The sequence below is a fragment of the Martes martes genome, assembly GCF_963455335.1.
Source record: "Martes martes genome assembly, chromosome: 14".
Taxonomy (NCBI): domain Eukaryota; kingdom Metazoa; phylum Chordata; class Mammalia; order Carnivora; family Mustelidae; genus Martes; species Martes martes.
In genome coordinates this window covers 56,299,331-56,324,849 of record NC_137902.1, presented here as the reverse complement: position 1 = coordinate 56,324,849, position 25,519 = coordinate 56,299,331, and the positions used below count along the sequence as shown (strand labels likewise).

Genomic DNA, 25,519 nt, shown 5'->3' with positions numbered 1-25,519 from the left:
TGAGGAAGAGGGTTGGCAGTTGAAAATAGGGATGAGACAGGAAACTCTGCTTCAGAAGTTTGGTTTGAGGTTAGACATAAGTATCAGAGGCCATTTTTCTGATGGACCTGTAGAATCCAGCAGGAGGCCAAGGGCCCCACATGCCTGTGAAGCCGCAGAGACTCACAGACTGTGGACAGCCCCGAATTCACGGGGTGGTGGTCTCATCTTCTGGAACATGCAGGAATTTTAAGTAGATTTTTAAACCTTTCATTTGGAATGATACTAAACTTAGGGAAAATTTTAAGATAAGCACCAAGAGCCTCCCATATATGCCCTCATCCACATTCCCCAGTCGTTCACTATTTGCTTTATCTTTTTCTTCCCCCACCGCCACGCTATCCCAAAAAGTTCAGTTCATCTTTCAGCTTTAATAATCTTGGAGGCATCCGTGCAGACTTCTGAAAAATCACTTATTTAGTTTGGGAAATTTTGAATAATATTTAAATTTTTGTTTTCATCATTTTTACCCTTTTCAATGGGGAGAAACTGACTCTCTGGGGGGTTTTAAAATAATGATTACATTGTTTGGAAAGAAAAAAATCGTGCTTTTTAGACACAAGAATTTTGAGCCCAGCGAGGCGGGCGAGCTTTCCTCCCTGGTCGGTCACAGGCTTAGGTTAGTGTGGTGGTGGCTTCCGGTCTCTTTGAGCAGGCTGGGAGCTCCCGGGCTGTGGGCATTTCCTTCTTTTTTTTTTTTTATTTTATTTTATTTTATTTTTTTTATTTTTTTATTTTTTTTTTTAAATTTCTTTTTTTAAAGATTTTATTTATTTATTTGACAGATTACAAGTAGACAGAGAGACAGGCAGAGAGAGGAAGGGAAGCAGGCTCCCTGCTGAGCAGAGAACCTGATGCGGGGCTTGATCCCAGGACCCTGGGATCATGACCTGAGCTGAAGGCAGAGGCTTCAACCCACTGAGCCACCCAGGCGCCCCTGGGCATTTCCTTCTTAACAGAGCGCTGCGGGGTGGCTGTGTTTGGCTTGGATCTGGGAGCTGTCACAGCGCCTCATCCGTGGGAATCTGTTTCTGCAGCCCGCCGTCTCCCTGCTTCTGCCTGCCTGGGCCTTCCTTCCACCCTCCTCCTGCCTCGGGGGCCGTCTCTTGGGAGGGCCACAGGGGGGCATGGGGCTTGTGAGAGCAGATGACCTGGGGCTCGCTGACGGACTTAGTAATGGGTTTATGTGACTTAGAAATGTAGGTCGCAGGAGACTTAGCCGAGCTCCTCCGGGGAAGGTGGTCATGTGTCTCTTCAGTCAGAGTCACTGGCTGCAGCGGCAGTCTGAGTAGTGGTGATTCAGGGACGGAGGCTCTTAAATCGAAATTGGCAGGTTTTCCTTTACCCCCACAGGAAATTCAGACCGTAGAGTAGGGTCAGAAACCTCTGAGGAAAGCTGGGGAGAGGAACAATGACTTCCGGCCCCCTCTGGAGGATATCCCTGCAAGGAAAGCTTTCCGGGAAGAGAGCCTTGTCTGGGAACATGGGCTGGGATTGCTTTCTGTGACCATGTGGTGGGCCCTGCCAAGAGTGCCTTCTTCTGGCCTTCTAGAAGCTCCGTGGCCTTGTCAGTCCCATACATAAGGGAGGTCTAGTGTTACGACAGCCGTGTGAAAAAGACAGGGTTACCTAGACTGGCTTGGTTGCCAAAAGAGCATATATATGCTTTGATTACATTAATAGAGGTATAGAGCCAAAGAAGAGGGAGAATCTTAGTTCAACTAAGCTCTCCTGTGTTTAGAACACATATGAAACATTATATTCAATTCTGGATACATTTTAGAGATGAGGGGAGGTATTAGAGAGATCCAAAAAGGTTGCCTTAGAGGTGGTTAGCCTTCCATCATTGACAGTATTCATGCAGAGGCTAGGGAAACCGTGTCATGTGCTCTTTCTAGTGGTTCCTAAGATGTGTATGCATATCCCAGGCAGTGGGTCACAGAGTAGGCGAATTTAAATTGAAATCCACTGAATGCAACGAGAATGACTAGTCTACAGGCACACGACAGTGTGGATGTTTCTCCCACACGTAACGTGGAGGGAAAGAAGGTGGACACCAAAGAGTGCGCCCTCCTTGCATTTATGCGTAGTAGACAGATGGCAGAGCGAATCCAGAGCGCTAGACGTCACAGTGACTGCCGAGCGCCCTTGTGGGGTTAGGTGGTGGCAGTGACTGCAGGGGGCGCGAGGGAGGAGTCTGGGCATTGGCAGAGCTGGGTTTCTGGATGCAGGTGCTGGTGACACAGGTGGGTGGGCTGGGGAGAAGCCAGTGAACGCTGTGCTTTGGCTGTGTGCACTTTTCTGTGCGTGCATATCCGACTTCAGTAAAAAGTAAAAATAGGACAGTCTGAAGATTGTGAAATCATTCCAGTGGGCTAGAGGCTCTGGAACGGCCCATAGAATTTTTGGAATTTGCACAGACCGAGGTAGATAGAGATAAAGATCCAGATCCAGAGAAGGGGCCAGACACCATGCCACCCCTTGGGCTGATAGAGACCCACTGCCCTGCTGTTATGGAGGGCTGGGGGCATTTTCTATTACTTTAAAATTTCCTCAGCACCCATTGGCTAGTTCTGATTGAAGGGTTGAACGGCTTCCTACGCTGTGCCGCCCTGCAGGGAAGTCTCTCTTTAAGGGACTCTCTCTAGCATTCACACCCAGCCTGGCTTTCCCAGTAGGGCTGCGGGTGCTTCAGGGTGCTGTGGAGGTGCTGTGGGGGTGCCGCGAGGTGCCGCGGGGATGGGCAGCCAGTGTGGCCGTGCTCTTTTCTGTGTGTGCAGAGGGAATTGTTTACGTTTTCCCCCCAAATGTGGGCTCCCCTCTCTCCCTCCTTACAGCTCTTTTGTGCTTCCTCCAGCTTTTTGATCATGTGGCTGAGTGCCTGGGAGACTTCATGGAGAAAAAAAAAATCAAGGACAAGAAATTACCTGTGGGATTCACATTTTCCTTCCCTTGTCGGCAGTCCAGAATAGACGAGGTAAGCACACTCTGGGCTTGGCGGGCCCCGCAGAAGCCCCAGAATGGGAAAGTCGATGAGCCCCCTTTCCCAACTCTTTTTCCCTTTTGCTCTACTGGGCGGATGGCCTGCCTGTCTTGTATTTCTCAGGAAACATTTGTAGGAATTAATGTGAGATCATGTTACTGTGTCTGTCTTTCAATTACTTAAGAGATTTCCATATTTCTGGAGATGAGGTAGGTGGGGACATTTATAAAATGCAAGCAAGTGAAAGAAAAGACAGTAGATTTGGTGAAAGTGGCGAGAGGCGGGCAAACCTTTTGTCAGGGTTGTGCAATGTGGAGTTTACCTGGAGGTCGTCCCGGGAATGGGGAGTCTGGTCAGGACCCCATGTCTCGGGTGCCCGGGCTGCGTCTCCAAAGCTTCGCCCGCGAGCAGCTCCATCCCCAGAGAGGCCCTTTGTGACCTCCGTCTGGGTCCTCGCGCCCATGGTGTTGTGGGTCGTTGTTGATTCATTCACCTGCTCAGCAGAGGGACTCAGATGAACCCCAGGGCACCACTGTGCCTGGGACGGCAGGGAGACAGAATGAGTAGACGTGACATGAGAGACAGAAAACACACACACAGCGACCTGTGAATAAGCCTCTCATAATAGGGACCCTGGGAGCTCACGTTACCGAGGGGCCGTCAGGTGCCAGGCTCTCTGTTCGAACGTGCACCCCACAGTGAACATGGTATCTTCAAACACGCCCGTGCATGATGTGCTTGTGATTCCCAGTTTATAGATGAGGACACTGAGGCTGGCAGGAGTCAGGAACCTGCTCAGGATCACCCATCCGGGAAGCAGCGGAGCCCAGACTCACTCTGGGCGATTTGGCTCCCTGGCCGGTGCTCCTAACCAGTCTGCTTCCCTGCAGGAGAGTAGCATTGGTGCATATGGCCCCCTCCACGCTTTTGGGCAGCTCCCCTGTATGTCTTTATCGGTAGGGTAAGCGCCCTGTCTCGGCCACTGCTTCACGCCCTTGGAGCCCTTCCATCTGTGCCATTTGTGTCGTCACATCATATTGGAGCAGGAGGGGGCTTGAGGGCTTAGTAGGGCAAACCGACCAGTGCCCAGTTGGAGAACCAGACCTCCCAAGGTCACAGGGCTTATTAATGGCAGACCTAGGACCAGAATCCCAGGCATTCCTATCACCCGTTCCTTCCCCCACCCCCCATTGAAGACCTCTGGGACACTGCTGTCCCCATCCCCATCAGGACTGCCGTGGTCTGTCCAGACTCTCTGGTGTCTGGCTTGCAACACCTCCAAGGTGTTCGGATCACTTTGGCCTCCATGGTGTCTTCCTGAACCTTTCACAAGGCCTATTCTTGGTACTCAGTTTTCCTCGGCTTCTGAGAGCAGAGACGTGACAGTCACATCCCCCTGGGAAAGGGGGGGCAGAGACTGCTTGACCTAGCTCCGTTGTTAGGGACACTGCCTAGGTGCCATCCCCATATGGCCGGGCTAGGCCCTGAGAGAAGACAGGGAGCAGATGGGGCCCGCCCCACAGAAGCTGCCGTCTTCTGGGGAGGAAGGCACTGCAGAAGGGGGAGAGAATATCCTCAGAGGCAGGAGAGCCCCCCAGGGCAGGGCAGATGTGTCTGCTACAGGTGCTTTGTGAGCAGAGGGGTGAGAGGCCCCCCCTCCCAGGCCTTGACCCCCATCCGAGGAGGGATTCCTAGGCTGGGCTGCACTGCCTGCTGGGAAGCCAGTGAGACTCATTACCCATGGGCGGGGGGGGGGGATGCTATGCACACTCTTCAGGGCTGCCTGGAACCTTCTGGATTCTCCAGATCTAAACCATCTGCCTTATTCCCCAGATGAGCAAAGTGACCCTCAGAGGAATCTGGGGAGCTGCCCACAAGGAAGTGGGCAGAGGTGTGAGAATGGGACCGGTCTCCTGACTTCCAACCCCGTATTCTTTCCACAACATACTCTCTGAGGCTTTTGGGGGTTGGGGTTGAGGGGAAGAAGACAGGGTCCAGGGGTTTCGGGAATGCCTGGCTTAGGAGCAGGCTGCTGCTGAACAAAGAGCCACAGAGAACCACGTCTCCTAAGCACCGCCCCGTTCTGTGTGGCTTTCACTGTGAGCGGGGGCGGGCTGCGTGTGGGCCAGCACCCACCCCTGTGGCACCCTCAGAGGCCCACGGGGCCCGAACCACAGCTCTTTCCCACCCTGCCGCACGTGTGGCAAATTTCTCCATTCAGAGAAAAAAGAGTCAAGTATAACATTTATTCTTTTCGACTCTTTGATTTAAAAAAAAATACAAAAGCAATTATATAATGCTATTTATATAGATAATATAAAGATGTAAAGCAAAGACTAAAATTCCTACCCTTCCCGATTCTCAAGTGAGTGACCATTGGCTGTTTAGTCTTTTTGATAAGTCTCCATTAATACACAAACAGAAGTGGGGCCTATTGGACCCATTAGTGGAGTTGCTGCTTACAGGTAGGGGTTAAATTCCAAAGTTGGGGAAGAGGCATAAGTCATATGCGCTGGGTATTATCCTTATATCTCTAGCACCTGGCTTTAGAAGTTCAGTAGCCAAGAATTCTTCTGACATTTTGTTTGTCTTCCCCATTTGGCTCTGCCTGTCTTCTCTCGGGGCTGTGGGAGCTGGGCTCTGGCTTGCCAGCATGGAGGGGGAATCAGGTAGTAACAGGATTTCTCTTGTTCTCTTTTTACTTGAAGTCTGTCTGTGTAATTGACATCCAGGCAGATTTGCACGCTGGATTCTAGCGTGAGCCGCATGGCTTTTTTCCGTGGCATCCCCCAGAGAAATCTATCCTGCCAGTGGGTGGACAGGAGATGGGATGGAGTCTGGCTCTGTGGTTACCCGCTGTGATCTGCAGGGAGCCACCTGCCCTCTCTGGGCCTCTGCTTCCTCACAGCCCTCGAGTGGCCTCCCCAGGGACCTGGGGGTTCTGCAGGACTCCCAGCCCTCGTCCAACCCCCACCGGCTCTCCTTTGCAGGGCATCCTGATCACCTGGACAAAGAAATTTAAAGCGAGCGGAGTGGAGGGAATGGATGTGGTGAAGCTGCTTAACAAAGCCATCAAGAAGCGCGGGGTAACTCTTCTCGGGGCCACCTGTCCCGGCTGTGTGGAGGTGGGGCGGTGGGGGGAGGAGGCTGGGATCTGGAACAGACCAGGCCCTACCTGGGGGCAGTTGGGCATGGCCGGAGGCATCACATTAGGTGTCCTGAAGACACAGGCAGATGAACAGGGAGAGTCCACAGGCTGGAAGGTCAGGGTGGTTCAAAGCAGGGTTCCCAGAAGCACTGCATGGAAATGCTGAGCCCTGGGGCGGGGGCTGCCTCCTTCTGACTGGAGTGCTGGGCTGTGCGGAGGCAGCTGACACAGGCAGGGGTTGCCTTTGTGGTTGGAACAAGGGCCGTGAGCACAGGGCTGTAGTGCGTGGTTTGCAGAGGGCTATGGCTCCGCTTGGAAGAGAGTCTTAATCCGGGTAATGAAGGTGACCGTGTGGTTTCCGTGCTGTAATCACTGCACTCTCATCCAGTTGGTCTGGGGACCGGCAGTCACGAGAGCAGCACACCCCCCAATCCCCATAGGAGCAGTGCTGGCTCTGAACACGGGGGCTCACTGGCCGTGCCCTCTTGGAGGTCAGTGATCTCTGCTCCCATGTGAGAGTGGACAGTGACACCCCCATTCTGTGTCCCCAGGACTATGATGCCAACATTGTGGCTGTGGTGAATGACACGGTGGGGACCATGATGACCTGTGGCTATGATGACCAGCAGTGTGAAGTCGGCCTCATCATCGGTAATGTCACCCCTTTCCTCGGGCCTGCCCTCAGCCAGGGTTTCCAGAAGGCACAGGCAGCCCGCTCTCGCAGCTCCTGATCTGGTCCCTCTTTCTCTCCAAGGCACTGGCACCAATGCCTGCTACATGGAGGAACTGAGGCACATCGACCTGGTGGAAGGCGACGAGGGGAGGATGTGCATCAACACGGAGTGGGGGGCCTTCGGGGACGACGGGTCTCTGGAGGACATCCGTACTGAGTTTGACCGGGAGATAGACCGTGGCTCTCTCAACCCCGGGAAGCAACTGTGAGTCCCACCTTTTCTGCCCAGTTGTGTGCGTGACCTTGGGGATACTTAGCCAGAGTTAGGGGTTGAGATGAGGGGGCAGAAAGGCAGGTGATCACAAAGCCGAAGCCCATCGAATCTGCACAATCCTTCATTCCTTTGGCTAGATATGCGGTTGTAGCATCTGCAGCTTTAAAAAGCATGTTTTGAATGACTTTCTCTTTGTTGAATTACGCTGTAATTGTGTCCTGGTAAAAAGTTTTGAAGATGGAGAGCACAGAAGTGTTAGTATAGAACTAGGGTTTCAAAACCCTCGTGCACCCTGTAAGTCACTCACATTGCTGCTGGGGGGAAGCGAGGCCACGCAGCAGGCAGGGCGGCCGCCGAGCAGGGAAGTGAGCGTCCTGAGCGCCTTGTGCTGGGTTCCGAGGGTACCGAGGACCCCCTTCCTTCCCGCACTTAGAGCTAGTTGGGAATGCGAGTCCCACACTTGCATGTCTGTCCTGCAGAGGAGTGGGGGCAAACCGTTGGAGTCATACAGACCTTAGGGAGCCCAGAGCACGGAGAAACTTCCCCCATGTTACGTATGGGCAGATGGGTCAGAGTTGGTAACGAGCATCAGACTTACTGGGCCAGTTCTTTTTGGCCTGGGAGAGCCCCGGCTGCAGAGGTGTGAGTGATGTCATTCAGGGCGGCGTGGGCATTTCTTGATTTGAGCTGTTTGGTTCTGCAGTGTGTGCTCCTATTTCTTTGTGATGCCGGTGGGCTGCTGGCTCTCTCTGATGGCCCTGCTGGCTGCCTCGCCCTGGGGTCGGGCGCTGTCAGCGTGCTGAGAGATGTTCGTCGACTGCCTTGGCTTACGAGTCCTTATCTCATGCCAGAGAGACATGGGAGTTCATTTGAAGCCCATCCCCCAAAGATCCCTGTACCCTGGGCTGGATGATGGGACTTTCCAAACCCCGAGCTAATGGCATCGCGTAAATGGCCTCCACCGGGAATGGCGGTGGCAAGTAACCTGGGTTTTTTAGAGAATGCCAAGTTCTTAGACCCAGAGTTGAACATTTACTTTATATCCGGAGACTGGGGTACCAGCTTGGGATAAAGGATGCCAGTGTCAAAGCTCTGATAGCCAAAGGTGTTTTTTCCCCCAATCTGTTCATCTGCTCATCCGTTCATGGGAGAACTGCGGCTGTGCCTGATGGCCCTGCTGTTTCAGGGACCTCTGGGGGATACTCTGTAATATGTACATATGCAACATGTTACATCTTTAAAACCCTCACGCTTCCACATTTGCAAGCATATGTGACCCCAGGGGTTTCAGATAGTGACTGTCATGCCCTTAATCAGAAGGGCAGGGGACTGCTGCCTTCTCAGTGGAGCAGGGCAGTTACCTGGGATAACTGACAGATATGACCCAGACCCCTGTCTGTCCTGGCCCGGGTGGCGGGATCCCCTGTGGCTAGGGTGGAGACCTGGATTTCGCTGCCATCCGTTTTGAATTATTTCTGAATTTTTCTAAGGGGCTGAACTATAGCCCTAGGCTGAATGGTGAACTGGGCTCACAGTTGCCTTGCAATAAGCATTTTTGGAATGATGGCTGGATGGATGCGTGGATGGATAGTGGATACGGAGGGGGGATGGGAATGGAGAGATGGATGGTGGATGGGGGTGTGGGGAGATGGGTGGGTGGTTGAATGGATGGTTGGGAAAATGGAGGATGGATGGATGGGGGGATGGAGGGTGGATGGAGGGTGGATGGAGGGTGGAGGGGCATGGCTAGATGGCTGGCAGATGGGTGGGTGGATAAACAGGTGAATGGATGAAAGAGTGAAGGGTGGGGTGAAGTTCACCTTCTCCAGTGTGTTTCCCTGTGAACCGAGCCCCAGAGATCAGGTCTTGTTAAGAACAAGGCTGAAGAGGGGACAAAGTCTTGAGTTACATCATGTATTCCTGGAAATAGGCTACTGGTCAGAGAGTTTTTTGTCAAAAAAATTTCTGCTCTTCTCCTAGGTTCGTTGTCTAAGTTTTTGGGGATTCCCTGTGTCGTTGTCTTTGTAATGCTGAGTTCTTCAGAGCCGTTTTGTCCTCCTTGTCAGGGAGGGGTGTTAGCTCCATTTGACTGGTGGGGAGATTAAGGCACTGGGATAGGACAAGCTGCCCCAAGAGTCCTGGTTGAGCTTTGATCTGGTTTAGGTTTAGGGTTTTCTGCCCCATTTGAAAATTTGAGTTTTTAGAGTGAGCTTCTAGAATGTCTAAGAGTCAGCTCTTCTCATTTTCAGAAAAACGTTTATCAGGAAGGGTCTGGAGGAGTGATTTTTCATCCCTGATTGCATATCAAAATTACATAAAGGCCTTTTAAGAACAAACTGCTGCCCAGTCACCCCTCACCCTACCCACCTCCCTCCCAGTTCTGACTCTCGGTGGGCCTGGGCTGGGGCCTGTCCTCAGGAGCCCGAGAGTTCCGCAGCTGATTACAGTTTGTAGCCAGGGTTGAAAATGTAGGCGTGTGGGATTTGCACGAAGGCCAACCCCCAGGTGGGCTCTGGGCCCCTACACTCCCGCTCATTCATTTTGTCTGAAGTTTGCACTCACCGAGTACCGACTGTGTACGGTTGCCGGGAAGGGCATCGGCATGGTAGTTCTGCCTTCCTTGGTGACCTGCTGCTTTCAGGACAGCAGGGGACAGCTCCGAGTAGTCAGCAACCCCAGCCAGGCCCCAGAGTTAGGCAGTGTCTCTCTAAAAGGGGTCAGACACCCAGCTCCCTCCCTACTGTCCTTGTATTCTAGGCCTTTGAAATTCTGGTCACAATCCTATCTCCTACTCTGGATTTGAGTCCCATCTTCTTTCATTTTTAATTCTCTTTCTCCTCCCCTCCTGTCTCTTCGGGCTTCTTGATCTTCTTTTTCTGTGTCGTGTCTGGACTTTTGAATCCCATTGCCCGGTGTGATTCCTTACCACATCCTTCAAAAGGCAAGGAGACACTTGCCCCACAAAACAGCACCAGCAGTGAGCAGGACGCCTCGACCTGGAGAATTCTTCGGTCTGAATGGTGGCAAAGTCCGTCCCCAAACACCCGTGCTTACCATCGCTCTGCCCACTCTGCAGACCTCTGCACACGGCTAGTCCCGCTTAGCATGGCCTCAGACCTGTCTCACCTCTCCGTCCCTGGGCTGCCGGTCCCAGCACACCCTGGCTGCCAGGGAAGCTCCCGACTGGCTGGCAAGTCCTTGCTCCCCTTGTCTCACCATGACCCCCACCCTGCCCCTCCCAGCCTGTCCCCAGGCCCCATGGGTCTCAGCCCTGCCTGTGTATGCCAGTGGGCAGGAAGGCCACAGCACCACGGTGTCGCCTGCCAGCCTGTGGTCATCAGCCTCTGACTCCCACCAGGCAGGTTGCCACTTGCTGGGTCCTGGTGCAAAGAGGGTGGAAAACGAGCCTGCTATGTCCGCGTGCCTCCGGCGCTGAGCGAGGCCCATCAGAGGTGCCTTTTCCTCGTCCTGCTGTTCTGACGGCTTCAAAGGGGCAGGTGGGATCTGTGTACTTAAAAGACGTCTTGTGGGAAAGGGAGATCATTTTGCATGCCTCCAGAGGGCGCAGTGAGAAGCAACGGGTAGAAGGTGCCAGGAGGCTGATCTTAGCTCTTGCTAAGGGGAAGAAGTTTTTCTGTTGTCACATTTTGCCCGAAGGGGGCCGGCTGCCTAGGGAGGAAGTGAGCTGGTAACAGTGATAGCTCACATTTGATGGCACTGCCCACAAGAGAGACAGGACAGCACGGTGCGAAGAGCCTAGCCTCTGGTGCTTAACTGGGTTCCAAGTGTGGACTTGCTAACTCTTGGCTCTGTGACTGTGGGCAAGTGATGTGACCTCTCTGAGCCTCAGTTTCCTCATCTGTGAAATGGGGATAGTGATGTTGTCCACCTCATGGGGCTGTACTGAGCATGGAGTAAATTAGTACACGTGACGTGCTTAGTAAAGCGTGAGACGCTCCTCATGACCAGCAGATGCGGTAGCACGTCCCCCCCATGAGCCCTGATGCTCTGCACAGTGACCTCATCAGTGGGCCCTGCCCTCTCCCCAGTATCCAGGTGAGGAAATCGGGGAGTAAAGAGCGCGGTCAGTGGAGAGCCAGGATGGAGCCCAGACAGTCTGGCTCCTGCCTGCTTTGAGATTCCTGATCGGGACTACACAGAGGCAGTTCCCACAGGTCCTTTGGGTGCTGGCGGAGCGGCCGGGCCTCAGAGAGGCGCCCTCCTGCCAGGGATCTCCGACACGGCTGTGGCTGGGGCAGTCATGTCTGGTCCTGTCCGGAGCAGGAATAATGAGAACCGTGTTTCTCTGTGGCCGTGTTGGGGCAAAGGGGGGCCAGGTGCTCAGGTCCCAGCAGCACCCAGGCTGGCTCAGGGGGGTACAGCATATTCTGCTGTGTCATGGGCAGCTCTGGGGGTGCCAGCTGGGCTCCCTCAGGGGAGAGGCAGGCTCCTGGATGTCGGCCTGCCGCTGTGGTCTGTCCCGCTCGGGGCTTCCTCCTGGCCCCTGCTTCACCAGCACACGGGGCCCGAATCTGGCTCGGAGGTGGCACGGAGCCCTGGTCCGTGGTCGCCACCCTCCTACAGCCTTGGGCTCAAAATGACTGCTGCACTTCCAGACCTGCCACCTCCCAGGGAGGCAAGAGAGAGAGGATATACTCTGGGACTGGCCTGTGGCTGCCCATGAGCTGCTCAGAGCCTCCCCTGGGATTTAGGGTAAAGTCAATGAGGGAGGAGTAGGCTCCCCAAAGCAAATTCATGGTCGTTTTGGCTAGAGAAGAAGAATGTGGATGCTGGAGGGGTGGCCAGCGACGGGGGTCCTGTGGGCGTGGCTGTGCTTCAGCCCCATCAGCTCCCCCCACCCCTGCCCGGAGAAGGCATTTACCCTTTCTGAGCTGGGAAATGGAGAGAATACTTCCAGCCACCTTCTGTCACAGGGCTCGGAGACCTCCCTGCTGGAGTGATGGGCAGGAAGGCCCTTTAAAAGGCATGTGTAGTGTCTTGTAAGAAATTATCGTTTTCTGCATTTCTGTCTGGGGCGGCCTCCTTGTCATCCCCAGTCTCACCTCCGGGCAGCCTTCCCTGCCTGTCCCCGTGCCCCGCCCTGGCGATGGGTGTGGGGTCTGGAGGAGACGCCCCCTTCTCCACTGCTGTGTCGTGGTCATTTAGTGACACAGATGTGTGGTTTAGCCTACCGGTGAGCCCGTGAGCTTAGGAGGATGAGGCAGTGCCTCCTCCTCCTCCCTTCTGCCTCCTGTCTGTCTGTCCTGCATCTCATGAGCCACCCTGGGGGGACGCTTGTAGGGAGGCCCCGACAGGTGCCACGTGCTTTTCTCCTGCAGGTTTGAGAAGATGGTCAGTGGCATGTACCTGGGGGAGCTGGTGCGACTGATCCTGGTCAAGATGGCCAAGGAGAGCCTCTTATTTGAAGGGCGGATCACCCCAGAGCTGCTCACCAGGGGGAAGTTCAGGACCAGTGATGTGTCAGCCATTGAGAAGTAGGTGCTGCCCCTTGGGCTTTCTCTTTCCTTTCACTCCACCCCGCACCCCTGCCCACTCACACACATGAGGGCTGGTGATTAGAGGCCCGGAAGCTGATGATTCCATTGGTGAACAAGGAGTTCACTGAGCCTGAGCCCTGGGCTTGGAAGCCCCCTGGGACATGTGAGGACCTTCTCCAGACTCTGTTCCAGGGAACCCTGGTGACCTCAGGATAATTGGGCGTTCCCTGAAGAAAGGGTTCTGTGGCTAATAGGATTGGGAAATACTGCATATTTATTCTCCATTGAGAGATTTGTAGTATTCATTACCATATTAAAGAAAACACAGTTCATTTTGGTTGACTTATAATTTCCCAAAGTCCTTTTTTTTTTTTAAGATTTTATTTTATTTATTTTGACAGACAGAGATCACAAGTAGGCAGAGAGGCAGGCAGAGAGAGAGGAGGGAGCAGGCTCTATCCCAGGACCCTGAGATCATGACCTGAGCTGAAGGCAGAGGCTTAACCCCTGTGCCACCCAGGCACCCCAACCTTTTTTTTTTTTTTTGCGAGAGAGAGAGGGGAAACACACAAACGAGAGCACGTATGTGAGCGGGGGTGGGGGGAACGAGAGAGAGAATCCCAAACAGCCAAGCAGACTCCATGCACAGTGTGAAGCCTGACTTGAGGCTTGGTCCCACCACCCTGATATCATGATCTGAGCAGAAATCAAGAGTTGGACGCTTAACCGACGGAGCCACCCAGGTGCCCCAATTTCCCAAACTTCTCTGGTGCCTGAAACACCCTCTCCACTGCCCGCCCCGCATTCTCTCACCTCTTAACAGCCCGATGTGTTCCCTGGGACAAGTTTGATAAATGTGGTTAGCAGCTGAGATGGGGCCGTTAGACAGGGAGGACTGAGTCCCGCCAGCCACCTGACTGCGCTCTTTCCCCCGCACCATGAGAAACCCAGGCATCTCTGCCCCAGCTGTGACTTGTGGGCCTGAACCCAGAGAGGGAAGAGGGAGAACTTGATCCCAGGGCAGTCTGATGTGGTTGGGCGCCTCCAGGTCTGAAGGACTCGTGTCTTGCGGCTGGCCTCTGTGGGCCACCAGCCTCGGTTCCTGGCTCGGAGACAGGTAGCCATGCGAGGCCACCTGCTGAAAGATAGGGCTGGCCGGATGCTAGAGACGTCCGTTATCTCTGCATGAGGCTGTCGTTCCACTGCCCTGCTGAGTGCCAGAGACATCAAACCGGTGACTTCCTAGCTCCGGCTCCTGGGGACAGATGCAGGTCAGTGGGCTGCAGTCAGAGGCGGCGGCTGTGGAAGTTGGAAGGGGTTTATGTGGACTCACTCCTCTCTCACATTCCCGGGCATTTACCCTCGGATCACTCTCCCCCAGGAGCTCCTGGGGCAGAGCGACTGTCGGCAGGGCACCAGATTCCAAGCTTCCAGCCCTCTCTCTGCTCGAGCCCCCCAGCTAGCTACTGGGAAGGAAGGGGGCAGGAGGCCCATGGCGGGTCTTCAGAGCCACTGACAGAGTCAGGAAATGCCTCTCTTCCCTTTGGCGTCTTCTGGTGTTGGCTCTTTGGTTACCAAGAAACAAAAGCCCACTTGAACTAGCTCAAGAAGACAGGTAGACTGTCATAAACGTGTCTCAACAGAACCTGAGCATCCCACCAAGGCAGACGTTCAAAGCATTTTCTTTAAAATCTGCAGTAAGATGGTGTCACCCATTTTTATTTAGCATTGTTCTGAAGTCTAACCCAGTGGAAAGAAAGTAAGAAAAAAAAGAAGGAAGGAAAGAAATTAAAGGCATAAGAATTAAAAAAAAAAAAGGAAGTAAAATTATCATTATTTGCAGATGTTAATTGTCTGTGTAGGACACCAGAAATACCTCAACAAGTGAATAGAATAGCAAGAGGTTAGGAAGTTGACCGGAGATAAGGTACAAAAGTTAAACTGTATTTCTATATATTGGCAATAATTAAAATATGTATGTGTTTAAATAAGTCTTTTATTTTAGAATATTTGTAGACTTACAGGAAAATTGCAAAGATGGTACAGAGTGTTCCCAGGTATCGCTGACTCTGTTTTCCCTAAACATCTGGCGTTACGGTGGTACACGAAGGTGAAAGAAAAGGGAACATACATGTATGTATATATGTTGGTATATGCCATCTATACCATACCGTCTATAATAGTAACAAAATCCTAAAGTACCTCAGAATGAATCTAACAAAAGACGCACAGAACAGGTATGCAGAAAATTCAAATTTGACTGGAAAACCTCAAGGAAAGGGGTGTCCGCATCCCAGGGCGACTACCAGACAGACCTCAAGAGCAGATTTGCCTGTGTCTCCTGAGCACCGAGCTCTCTGGCGAAGGTGACCACGTCTCACCTCCACTTCTCTCCATGGCCCTGGCGTGTCATGTCCCAGCCCAGCACAGTTTTTTCTCTTATTACCTGGTATTTCTTATGGAGGAGACTCCTTCGTGTGTTCTTTTCAGGCATTTGATGGTCTTAATCCCATACCCCGCCCCCCCCCCGCCCCCCCCCCGCCACACACACATGGCGAATGGATTTCCCCTTCCCAGGACTCTGGACCCTCAGTGCTTTGTGCTCCCCAGTGGGATCCTTAACTCACGGTTATTGGCCTCTAACCTCACAGGAATAAGGAAGGCCTCCACAATGCCAAAGAAATCCTGACGCGCCTGGGAGTGGAGCCATCCGACGACGACTGTATTTCAGTGCAGCACGTGTGTACCATTGTCTCATTTCGCTCCGCCAACCTGGTGGCTGCAACGCTGGGCGCCATCTTGAGCCGCCTTCGAGATAACAAGGGCACACCCAGGCTGCGGACCACGGTTGGTGTCGACGGGTCTCTTTACAAGACGCACCCACAGTGAGTCTGCCCTTTGCTACCATTGGCACTCAGTGCCCATCTGGGCCGAAGACTTCCTCCAAAGGTCAGACTTTTGCACCCAGTGAAGGTTTTTGGCGCACAAGACAATTGTAGTTCTGGGCGGAAAGATCAGAATTGTCCACTTGAGAAGTACCCGACCCTCAGTCAGTGCTTCTGGTGTTGCGTCTGTACCGTCCTTTCCCCCTCACTTCTTCAGTCTTGTTAGAGACATCTGTGGCTGCCGGGAACACTGGGTGGAATGTGTCTGTATCTTAAATTCTCTTGCTTATCCATTTTGTGTCAGAGACCTTCATCCTCACTGTAGCTTGCTTGGGTCATGTTGCAACGCCCACATTGTTGTTTTGGAAGCTCCTGTAGAAGGCCCCCCAGCCCTCAGACATACCTTTTGAAAACAGGCAGCTTGTAGACCTTTGCATGTGAGAGCTGGTCCCTGTTGGTGATGAGGGGCTGCCTTCTTGTGTACCGAACCCCTTAGCTGTGAAAGCCTTCCGTGGTACCGAGAACATGACTTGTCCAGTTTAGAAAGCTAAAGATGAAATTCCGAGTCTTCGTGTGCCATTAGCAACAGCTGCCCATGATATAATTGTTTTGCACAAGACCTCAGATGTTTCGGCACTCTGTGTATGAAGTGCATGTGACGTGGTCTTGTGGGACCTTCACAGACAGTTCTAAACACAGTTAAGCAAATGTGGACTTAAATGGAAACCGTTCTGGTACTGAGCAGCTAGGGCGTGAGCTCGTTACATGTCCTTATCTGTTAGGTTCATAATTTTATCTCTCTGTATTTTTAAAGTATTTGTAACTTTTAAAAAGATTTTATTTATTTATTCAAGAAAGGGAGTGAGCACAAGAAGGGGGCAGAGGCAGAAGGAGAGGGAGAAGCAGGCTCCCCACAGAGCAAGGAGCTTGATGCGGGGCTTGATCCCAGGATCCTGGGATCATAACCTGAGCCGAAGGCAGACGTTTAAGGACTGAACCACCCAGGTGCCCCAGTAATTGTAAAATTTTTGATAATGAAACCAGCAATCTCTTTGAGGGATAGGTGGTTTCTTGGCAAGTGTTTGGATAAGAAAGGGATTTGCAACATCACATTAAACATTTTTTTTTAATTGTGGTGAAACACATGCTATGGAATTTACTATCATAACCAGTTTTGAGTATACAGTTCAGTAGTGTCAAGCACGTGCACAGTGTTGTGCAACCGGTCACCACCAGTGCCCTCCCGAGCTCTTCATCTCCAATGTCACGTGTACAACCAGTAACTTTGATTAGATGTGTTCTGTTTCAGAAGCCACAGGTGTTTGGTATAGAAACTTGAGACAGTTCAAAAAATGACAGAGAGAATAGAAGGGATTTTTTTCATCCTACCCCTGGCATTGGTCACTGTTAATATTTTGGGGTTCTCGTTTCCCTGTTTCCTTTGGCAAGCAGCCTTCTGCACTTAAAACAGACCATTAACTTTGGGGAGGTTCTCTGTCTCACTGAGTCCTAAAGTTCTCTTCTGGCCAATAAAGAATGTCTTGACTCTTGGGGGCGGAAGGAGAGGGCAAGTGAAAATAAAAAACAAGTGGTTATTCACAGAGCCAGTAACCAATCGAATAAGCAATTGATGAACTCACTTAGTTCCCATCACCCCACTCTCCGCCAGATCCTGTCAGTCCTCATGGACTCCAAGGTTAAGTCTCAGGCCCAAGGTCACCTAACGCGGGTGGCAGAGCTTGTCCTTGTCTTCTGATCTGTCTGACTTCCAAACACCGGGCTCTGGACCTCCGTGTTGTCAGCTCCATGTCGTGATTGAGGACAGAACCCTTTGTGGACCCTGAGTTTTCTATATTTGATACTCATGTCTTCACGTGTGTGACTGTGGGCCCTTTCATTTTTCCTTTTTACTTCTCTGCATTTGCCAGCTTTTCTCCAATGCACATGTATGACTTGGGTGCTGAGAAAATCAAGTCTAGAACATGGAATTCAGATGTGGGAGAAGAAAGGGGAACCAGAGCTCCCTGACAGATGTCAGTCTAACTATTGTGGGCTGCTCCCTCCCCCCCGGCCCCCAGGTATTCCCGGAGGTTCCACAAGACTCTGCGGCGCTTGGTGCCTGACTCCGATGTGCGCTTCCTCCTCTCGGAGAGCGGCAGTGGCAAGGGGGCCGCCATGGTCACCGCGGTGGCCTACCGCCTGGCCGAGCAACACCGGCAGATCGAGGAGACCCTGGCCCACTTCCGCCTCACCAAGGACATGCTGCTGGAGGTGAAGAAGAGAATGCGGGCAGAGATGGATATGGGCCTGAGGAAGCAGACGCACGACAAGGCGGTGGTCAAGATGCTGCCCTCCTTTGTCCGGAGCACTCCAGATGGGACCGGTGAGGGCCTCTGCTGCGGCGGACACACCCCTTCTGCTTCTCCCATCAGGGGCCAAGCAGGGCTGCAGGGAAGTCGCGGATGCGTATATTTTTGGCAGGAACTAGAAACGCAACCCTCTGCTTTCCGTTTTTCCCACTGGCTGGCTCCATGTGTGAGTCAGGGCGCTTGACCTGCCCTGGATCCGGCCTCCCAGGCAAGCACCATCTCTCAAACCACAGTCCCGCTCAGAATCAGAAGGTGTTCTTCCAGCAGTGAGCCTGGGCCGGTCCCGCAGCGCTGGGATGGCCGTGGGTCCTCTCCCAAACACATTTACTGGCGGAAGGATAGATACCCAGTGCACCCTTCCTAACTCCTGACACGGTGTGTGGGAGGCAGACAGGGGCCTGGGGCTCCAGGCAGGTGAGAGAACAGAATCCAGCCCTTACTGCTGACCTTGCTGAGTGCTCTACAGACTCGAGGGGCTTCTCGGGTGGGCCTGGAAATCAGATGTGTGGTGGGAATTAGGTCCCATATGTAGGTGACTTAACAACTGTGTTACACCTTTGCATTCAAGACCACCCTCAAGCCTAGTGGCTTCAAATGGCAACTACGTCTTACTGCTCCTCTGCGCCAGGCCCAGAGGGTCTCTGCTGGACGCATTTGTGAGTCTGCAATCGCTGGGTCAGCCTTGCTGGCTGGGAGGCCTTGCTCACGTGCCCAGCCATCAGCACTCAGCGAGAGTGCAGTCTTGGCCTTGGCCTTGGCTGTGAGTCCCATTCTCCAGGGGCTGCCGGCCTCGTCCACGTGGCAGCATCAGGGCCCATGAAGGAGAGGAGGGACTTCTAAGGCTCTCGGAGGCCTGGGCTGGGACTGGCTCGGCTTTGCCTCTGCCACACTCTGTCGGCCAGAGCGAGTCATAGGGCTGGGCCGGAGCCAAGGGGAGGAGAAACCAACTCCATCTTCCGATGGGAAGAACTGCAGAGTCACTTTGCAGAGGAAAAGTACAGGGAGGAGGATGACTGTGCACATTTTTACAAACACTCCACACATTGATATAAACTGCCAGTTTTTGTGTGAGTTTCCCTAAAATCGACTCACTGTCGCCACGCTTTTTAGGAACCCCAGAGAAGTTTGTTTGTTTGTGGGGACCGGTGGTTCATCTGTGGGTCTTCGGTCCCTGCCGTGGGGCTCGAAGGTCGTGGCGGTCAGAGCGTTTGTGCCTACCCTCCCTGAGCCCGAGTTGTGTGCTGGAGGGAACAGAAGCTGAGGCTTCCCCCTTGTATTTATTTATTTATTTATTTTTAAAGATTTTATTTATTTATTTGACAGACAGAGATCACAAGTAGGCAGAGAGGCAGGCAGACAGAGAGGAGGAAGCAGGCTCCCTGCTGAGCCGACAGCCCGATGCGGGGCTCGATCCCAGGACCCTGAGATCATGACCTGAGCCGAAGGCAGAGGCTTTAACCCACTGAGCCACCCAGGCGCCCCGATCCCCCTTGTATTTAACATGGGGGCTCGGGTCTTGGGGCTACCGGCTGCCACAAGGCGCTGTTTTTGATGTTCTTTATGTTCTTGACTGTAACAGAGCACGGAGACTTCTTGGCTCTTGATCTTGGAGGAACAAACTTCCGTGTCCTCCTGGTGAAAATCCGCAGTGGGAAGAAGAGAACGGTGGAAATGCACAACAAGATCTATGCTATTCCCATTGAAATCATGCAGGGCACCGGGGAAGAGGTGAGACAGTTTGGCTTTGAAGCCACGATGGCCCACGTGTGTCACACGTCCAGTGTCCTCCGTGGTCCGCCCCCAACCTGCCGTGGGGTGCATGTGGCTCTGCCGTCGTGTCCTTGTGGCCTGCAAGCACTGGGCACCTTCAGCAACACTGGGCTTCTGATGCTCAGGGGGCTGCGGAGTTCCTGAGGGGGCCCTCGCTCTGCGTGTGTCGGGGTGTGTGTGTGCACGTGTGGAAATGTGCCTTTGCATGCATGCCCTGAAGCGTGAAGCCAGAGAGCATGGGTTATCCCTTCTTTTCTCCTGCAGCTGTTTGACCACATTGTCTCCTGCATTTCGGACTTCTTGGACTACATGGGGATCAAAGGCCCCAGAATGCCCCTGGGCTTCACCTTCTCGTTCCCCTGCAAACAGACGAGCCTGGATGCGGTAAGTCTCTTTCTTGCAGGCCCCGGGCGGCGCTGGCCTTGAGGGTTCCCCCAGCCTCACTCGTCCCTTTGGTGTCGGGAACGGTTCCCACGTCACAGTGGGTTGATCCGGCTTTACGTCATGCGCTCCTCTTCATTTTAAGACCCTTCTCTATTCATTTTGTATCATTTGCCACACCCACCTCTTCCGGTACACAAGGTGGAGCCTGTCATGCTGGAGGAGCCACGGGTGCCTCCTTGTGTCACAGGTGGGGGTGTGGCCAAGGAGGGAGCCCCGGAGTGGCATCAGATCACGTGGAACCTTAGGATTTAAGGCAAATGATGGGCAGCGCTAAGGAGGCGAGGTTGGGCCACTTCTGGAAGCCAGTTAATCAATTCACCATGCTGACTTGGGGGTTTTTCCTCGGAAGCATTTTTACATCTCAGCAGCTAGGTCCAAATAAACTTGTGTTTTGCAGTTTTTAAAGCTCTGCATTGTTTAAGGAGTTCGCCCTCACTGACACCCGTGGTCATTGTAGTCGAGGACACACCCAGCAAATGTAGAACTTTGTTCAAACTGAAAGTTCACTTTAGGCAGTAACAGTGTTCCTAAAAGTTTGCATTTCTCCACTTACATTGTTGGAAGACTGTTCTTTAGGGGAACTAGTTGGTTATACCAGGGGGCACGCCATTATCCTTCTATGCCTCGGTTTCTCCATCTATAAAATGGGCATTGTGGATCAGACTGCCATGGGGACCATTAAGAGGGGGCAGGTCTGTGGAGGGCCCCTTCTTTGGGCCTCAGATGCTCTAACCCTGTCTCCCTGTAAATTCTCGCAGATGTTTACTCAGGAGGGAGGGAGTGAAATGTTATGTTCTGCCCAGAAGGGCTGATGCCACAGGACTCTCCTGGTGCCTTTGCTCTTTCAGGGAATCTTGATCACCTGGACGAAGGGTTTTAAGGCAACTGACTGCGTGGGACACGATGTAGCCACGTTACTAAGGGAAGCGATAAAAAGGAGAGAGGTAACTATTAAAAAGATATTTTTAAAGATCTTCACTGTTTGGGGGGAGGTTTATAAAAATTGTCCTTGCTGGGTCGTAAAGAATTCAGACAATGCAGAAGCGTGTGTGACCTGGACAAGGAGATTCCCTAAATTGTCAGCAGGTAAAAAGGAGGTGAATGGTTTTATGTTGTTAAAGGATGGTTTAAGAAAGGTAAAATCATGACTCTCCGACAGCTGGAAGAAGAAAAAAGCAGCCCCTGGTGACTGGGCCCAGTCAGCCTTGGTGGCTGGGCTTCTGGTGAACACGGAGTGTGACTCCATAACTGACGGAATTAGACAGGAAGGAGAGGAGTCAGTACTCATGTCCGCACAGAGCACGCACTCAGACAGTGGCCCTGCTTCCGGACAGCCTTCAGGCCAGAGCGAGCCCCGCTCTGAGCCCTCCCGGAAACCACCAGCCCAGGCTCAAATCCTGGAGCGGGTGCTTTCTAACCTGTTCCGAGATGCCCACAAGCTGTGTCACCCGCATGGCACCTGGTCCCTGTGCCCGGCTCTGTTTGACTGCAGGTGTGTTTCTGATGGTCTTTGGCTGGAGGACATTGAAAAAATATAAAATGGAAAATTCCAGAAATTTTGTTTGACTTATCAATGAGGGAATTAGTTAAAAAAAAAAAAAAGTCCATATGCCTGTAGTTCAAAAGAGTAATCAAAGGCACCAGCAGTGGGGAAGGCTAACGTGCATGGGTTTTTGAAAGAGGGATTGGTTTCACCCAGCAGAGTACATAAGACAGCTTACATCCCATCGGAAAGAAACCTGGTGACCTGCTTTGGCCCACATCACCACTGTCCCCGTTAGCATTCTTCCACCCTACGTTCTGTACAGAGACTGACCCACGTATGCACATTTCGTAACAGGAACCCTACCGTACACGTTCTATTACACCTTGCTTATTTCCCTTAACATGAAGAAGGCATCTTGTCCTGTTGTCACATAGAGACCAACATCCTTTCCTGTGGCCACACAGCAGCACGGTGGTTGCTGGAATCATGTCTTACACAGGTTCACACATAGCCCCTTTTGATCTAGATTTCTGGTCCGTGCAAGCCATGCAGTCAGTATCTTTGTGTACCTGCATGGCTGTTCCCGAAGGAAGGATTCTGAGGAATGGATATTGGTAGTTCTGTTTTGCCTTCTGGAAGGCTCTAACACTGAACTCCTGAGAGAGAGCTGTGCGGCCATAGTTCCTCTTTCCTCCGTTCAGCGGCTCCCTCCAGGCTGCCTCTGTGGCACTCGGTAGCACCTGTGAAATGGTTGGCATGGTTCCTCTCTTGAGCTCTCCAGTGTCCGATTCATCATTAATAGCAGGTGTTTAGTTAGTGAAGGAATATTTAGTCACCTCTTAAAGGCTGGTGAGGAAGCTGTTTCAGTTGAGGCATCAGGAAGCACTGTCCCTCCCCTAAAGCTGTCTCCCTTTCTTTCCAAAGGAATTTGACCTGGACGTGGTGGCTGTGGTCAACGACACGGTGGGCACCATGATGACCTGTGCTTATGAGGAGCCTACCTGCGAGGTTGGACTCATCGTAGGTGGGTGTCCTGGAAAGTCTGTCGCTTCGAGGCAGGGAAGGCTGGGTTTTCCTGTTCTGTGTGGGGCCATAAGCCAGCAGCTCAGTCCTCTGTGGGAGACACTCTATCTGTTCCTTTTGTCCCCTTACTGCCTCCAGAGTTTGGAACAAGGTTGCAGAGCTGTCAGGGGACTTTCTCCTCCCAACACTCATGCCAAGGCTTGCAACCAGATGGCCAGAACGGAGCTGTCCTGGATCGAGGCCCCAGATGGCTCACACGGCTTGGGTGGACAGGGTGGGAGTACCTGGGGCCGGCCTGGCCACCAGGGCAACCACTGGGCTTATAAGGAAGGCCACCAGGCAGGAGTTGAGGGGTGAGAGCCATGACTGGGAAGGCGACAGAGCCCTCCTTCTCCCCTGACTGTGGGCAAGGGCCAGAGAGTAGTCTTGGGCACCGTTTTGCTTCTAGTAGCCACTGTCCCTTGAGCAATCCCAGCCACTTGGGTGGGTCACAGAGAGGTTGGCTCTGAGGGTTCGGGTATAGTCCAGACACAGGAGGGGTCTGGACTAGAGAGCACGTCATATCAGAAGCACATCAGTTCGGGCTGTGAGAAGACCGTTTGTCCCACCGAGTCTGCTCCTGGTGTCCGGATGCTGGGTGAAGGCCCTGTTTCTTGGCCAACCTCTGCAGGCCCTACCTGGTCAGGGAGGGCCGGCAGGCCTGCCGGGCAGACCCTTTGCCAAGTGTCTGGGAGATGGGGAGAAGGCCCTTGAAGGCTGCCTTCCTGGTGCTCGGGAGACCTTTTCATTTGTAAAACCATTTTGGCTCCCGAGGAAATTCTGAAAACTGGGGAGCAGCTGCAGGTGTAAGGTTTTGGGGGCCTGATCTGGGGCTGTTTTGTTCCTTCCTTCCTTTTGCTAAGCTTTCTTCACCCGCCCCACCTGGCACCTCAGCTTCTGAATGGGCTTAGGTGTGACACGCAGATCCAGAGTGACACAGCACATTTCCCCACCACCAGGCGGGGCCTGGCCTTCCTCCTCAGTTCAGGGCTGCCTGATGAGCCGTTCCGGCAGCGGGGGGAGAGCAAGCGGGTGGGGTGGAGCTTGTCCCAGCCCCGCCCCCTCCCCTGCCGCATTCACACCCACTTCCTCCTTCCTCCACCCATCCATCCCTTTGCTTCTGACACCCATTGGCAAGAAATATGATTTATGTTTCGGCTTTCTGGGCACCCCTGGCCATTTCTGGGGCTCCTCTTCTCTTTCACACTTTAGGGTGAAAGGGAGCTGAGAGAACAAAAACCCCAAACAGTCCAGTGACCACAGGGAGAAGCACCGGTGAATTCTGCATACCTTTCTTTAAAGGAAACGAAAACAATCCAAGCCCTTTTGGTCCAGCTAGTGGGGACTGCCTTGTGTGCCCCAAGGGGGCTGAAAGTCTATCTGTATCCCACCGAGGCCGGGTTGGTGGTGCTCTGGGGCCTGGTTACAGGGAGTGTGGACCTGCTGGAATTTCTGTTAGAAATGCAGAGTCCCAGGCCCCGCCCTCGACCTTCCGCTTCAGAATCTGCATCTTAACAAGCTTCCCAGGTGACCGAGGTGCAGATCCAAATATTGGGGCAAGCATCCCGTGGTTAGTGGGTTGGTTTTACATTTTCTAGTCCCTTCACAGAGATAAGGCCCAGGACCCCGGGGTTGGGATGTCGTGGTGATGGAAACTGCCGAAAACGTTTCAGATGCTTCCTCTCAGTTTCTGTGCTCAGCTCCTCGGGGATGAGAGCAGCAGACTGTTGGTGGTCCCACCGCAGTCCTTGCGGGCCCACAGCCTGGGCAGTTCAGGGACGGAGAGCAGAGGCCGCTGGGTCCCTGGGAACTGTATGTCAGACTTGGTGTGTGCACCCAGACGCATGTCCCTTTTCTCAGGAGCACCCTCAGGTTTTCAAGGAGGGCTGTGGCATCAGACTGGCACGGCACCTTGAGAAAGGTGCCATGGACGTGCTGGGACACTCTCGTTCCCTGAGCCAGCTGTGAGCTTCATTCTGAAGCCCATGGGGGGGGGGGGACCGGGCCAGCACAGTCCATGACCACATTCGATCCGTGAGGATGAGTGGACATCCATGGTGTGATGGTAGGCAGCCCCAGTGTATTTATTTTATAGATATGCATGCGTGTATGCAGTTGTGTGTGCGTGTGTGCGTGTGTGGAGAGAAATATTCTTCCAATCTGAATACTGCCTAAACTTTTGCCATTGAAGACCTTGTCCTCTTTTTTTTTTTTTAAAGACTTTATTTATTTATTTGACAGAGATCACAAGCAGGCAGAGAGGCAGGCAGAGAGAGCGAGGAGGAAGCAGGCTCCCTGCTGAGCAGAGAGCCCGATGCGGGGCTCGATCCCAGAACCCTGAGATCATGACCTGAGCTGAAGGCAGAGGCTTTAACCCACTGAGCCACCCAGGCGCCCCCCCCCTTTTTTTTTTAAGATTTTATTTATTCATTTGACAGAGAGAGAGAGAACACAAGTAGGCAGAGCAGCAGGCGGGGTGGGGGTGGGGGAAGCAGGCTCCTTGCTAAGCAGAGAGCCTGGTGCAGGGCTCCATCCCAGGACCCTGAGATCACGACCTGAGCCGAAAGCAGAGGCTTAACCCACTTAACCCACTGAGCCACTCAGGCGCCCTGAAGACCTTGTTCTTTGTTGTCACACCGTCTTCTGTTCAAATAAACAGAGCTCTGCCTGGGCAGGTAAACGCGTGAGGTCCTCAATTCTGACGTCCTGGTTTCAAGTAAGTGAATCAGATGCTCTCTGGGTAGTTTAACTCTGACTGTCCTTCTATTTCGAGCTTTTCCTGGAAAACAGTAGGAAAGCAAAGCTCTTGCTTTATTTGTCGCAAGGATGTACCCCCCCTCTCCCTGGAGTCCCGGGCCCCAGGCCCTCCCTGTGACCCCAGGTCTGGG

At 53.0% G+C, this 25,519-nt stretch overlaps 1 protein-coding gene across 1 annotated transcript in view; it reads left to right on the top strand.

Moving 5' to 3' along the window:
- HK1 (hexokinase 1) overlaps nt 1-25,519 on the top strand; it is a 63,113-nt gene that overhangs the window by 30,987 nt on the left and 6,607 nt on the right. Inside the window, exons 4-14 of the mRNA XM_080823469.1 lie at nt 2,897-3,016; nt 6,013-6,108; nt 6,722-6,821; nt 6,925-7,108; nt 12,457-12,612; nt 15,267-15,500; nt 17,579-17,883; nt 19,449-19,597; nt 19,904-20,023; nt 20,932-21,027; nt 22,494-22,593. Of these exons, the coding sequence (XP_080679595.1) occupies nt 2,897-3,016; nt 6,013-6,108; nt 6,722-6,821; nt 6,925-7,108; nt 12,457-12,612; nt 15,267-15,500; nt 17,579-17,883; nt 19,449-19,597; nt 19,904-20,023; nt 20,932-21,027; nt 22,494-22,593 (1,660 nt within the window). The remainder of the gene's footprint in view (nt 1-2,896; nt 3,017-6,012; nt 6,109-6,721; nt 6,822-6,924; nt 7,109-12,456; nt 12,613-15,266; nt 15,501-17,578; nt 17,884-19,448; nt 19,598-19,903; nt 20,024-20,931; nt 21,028-22,493; nt 22,594-25,519) is intronic.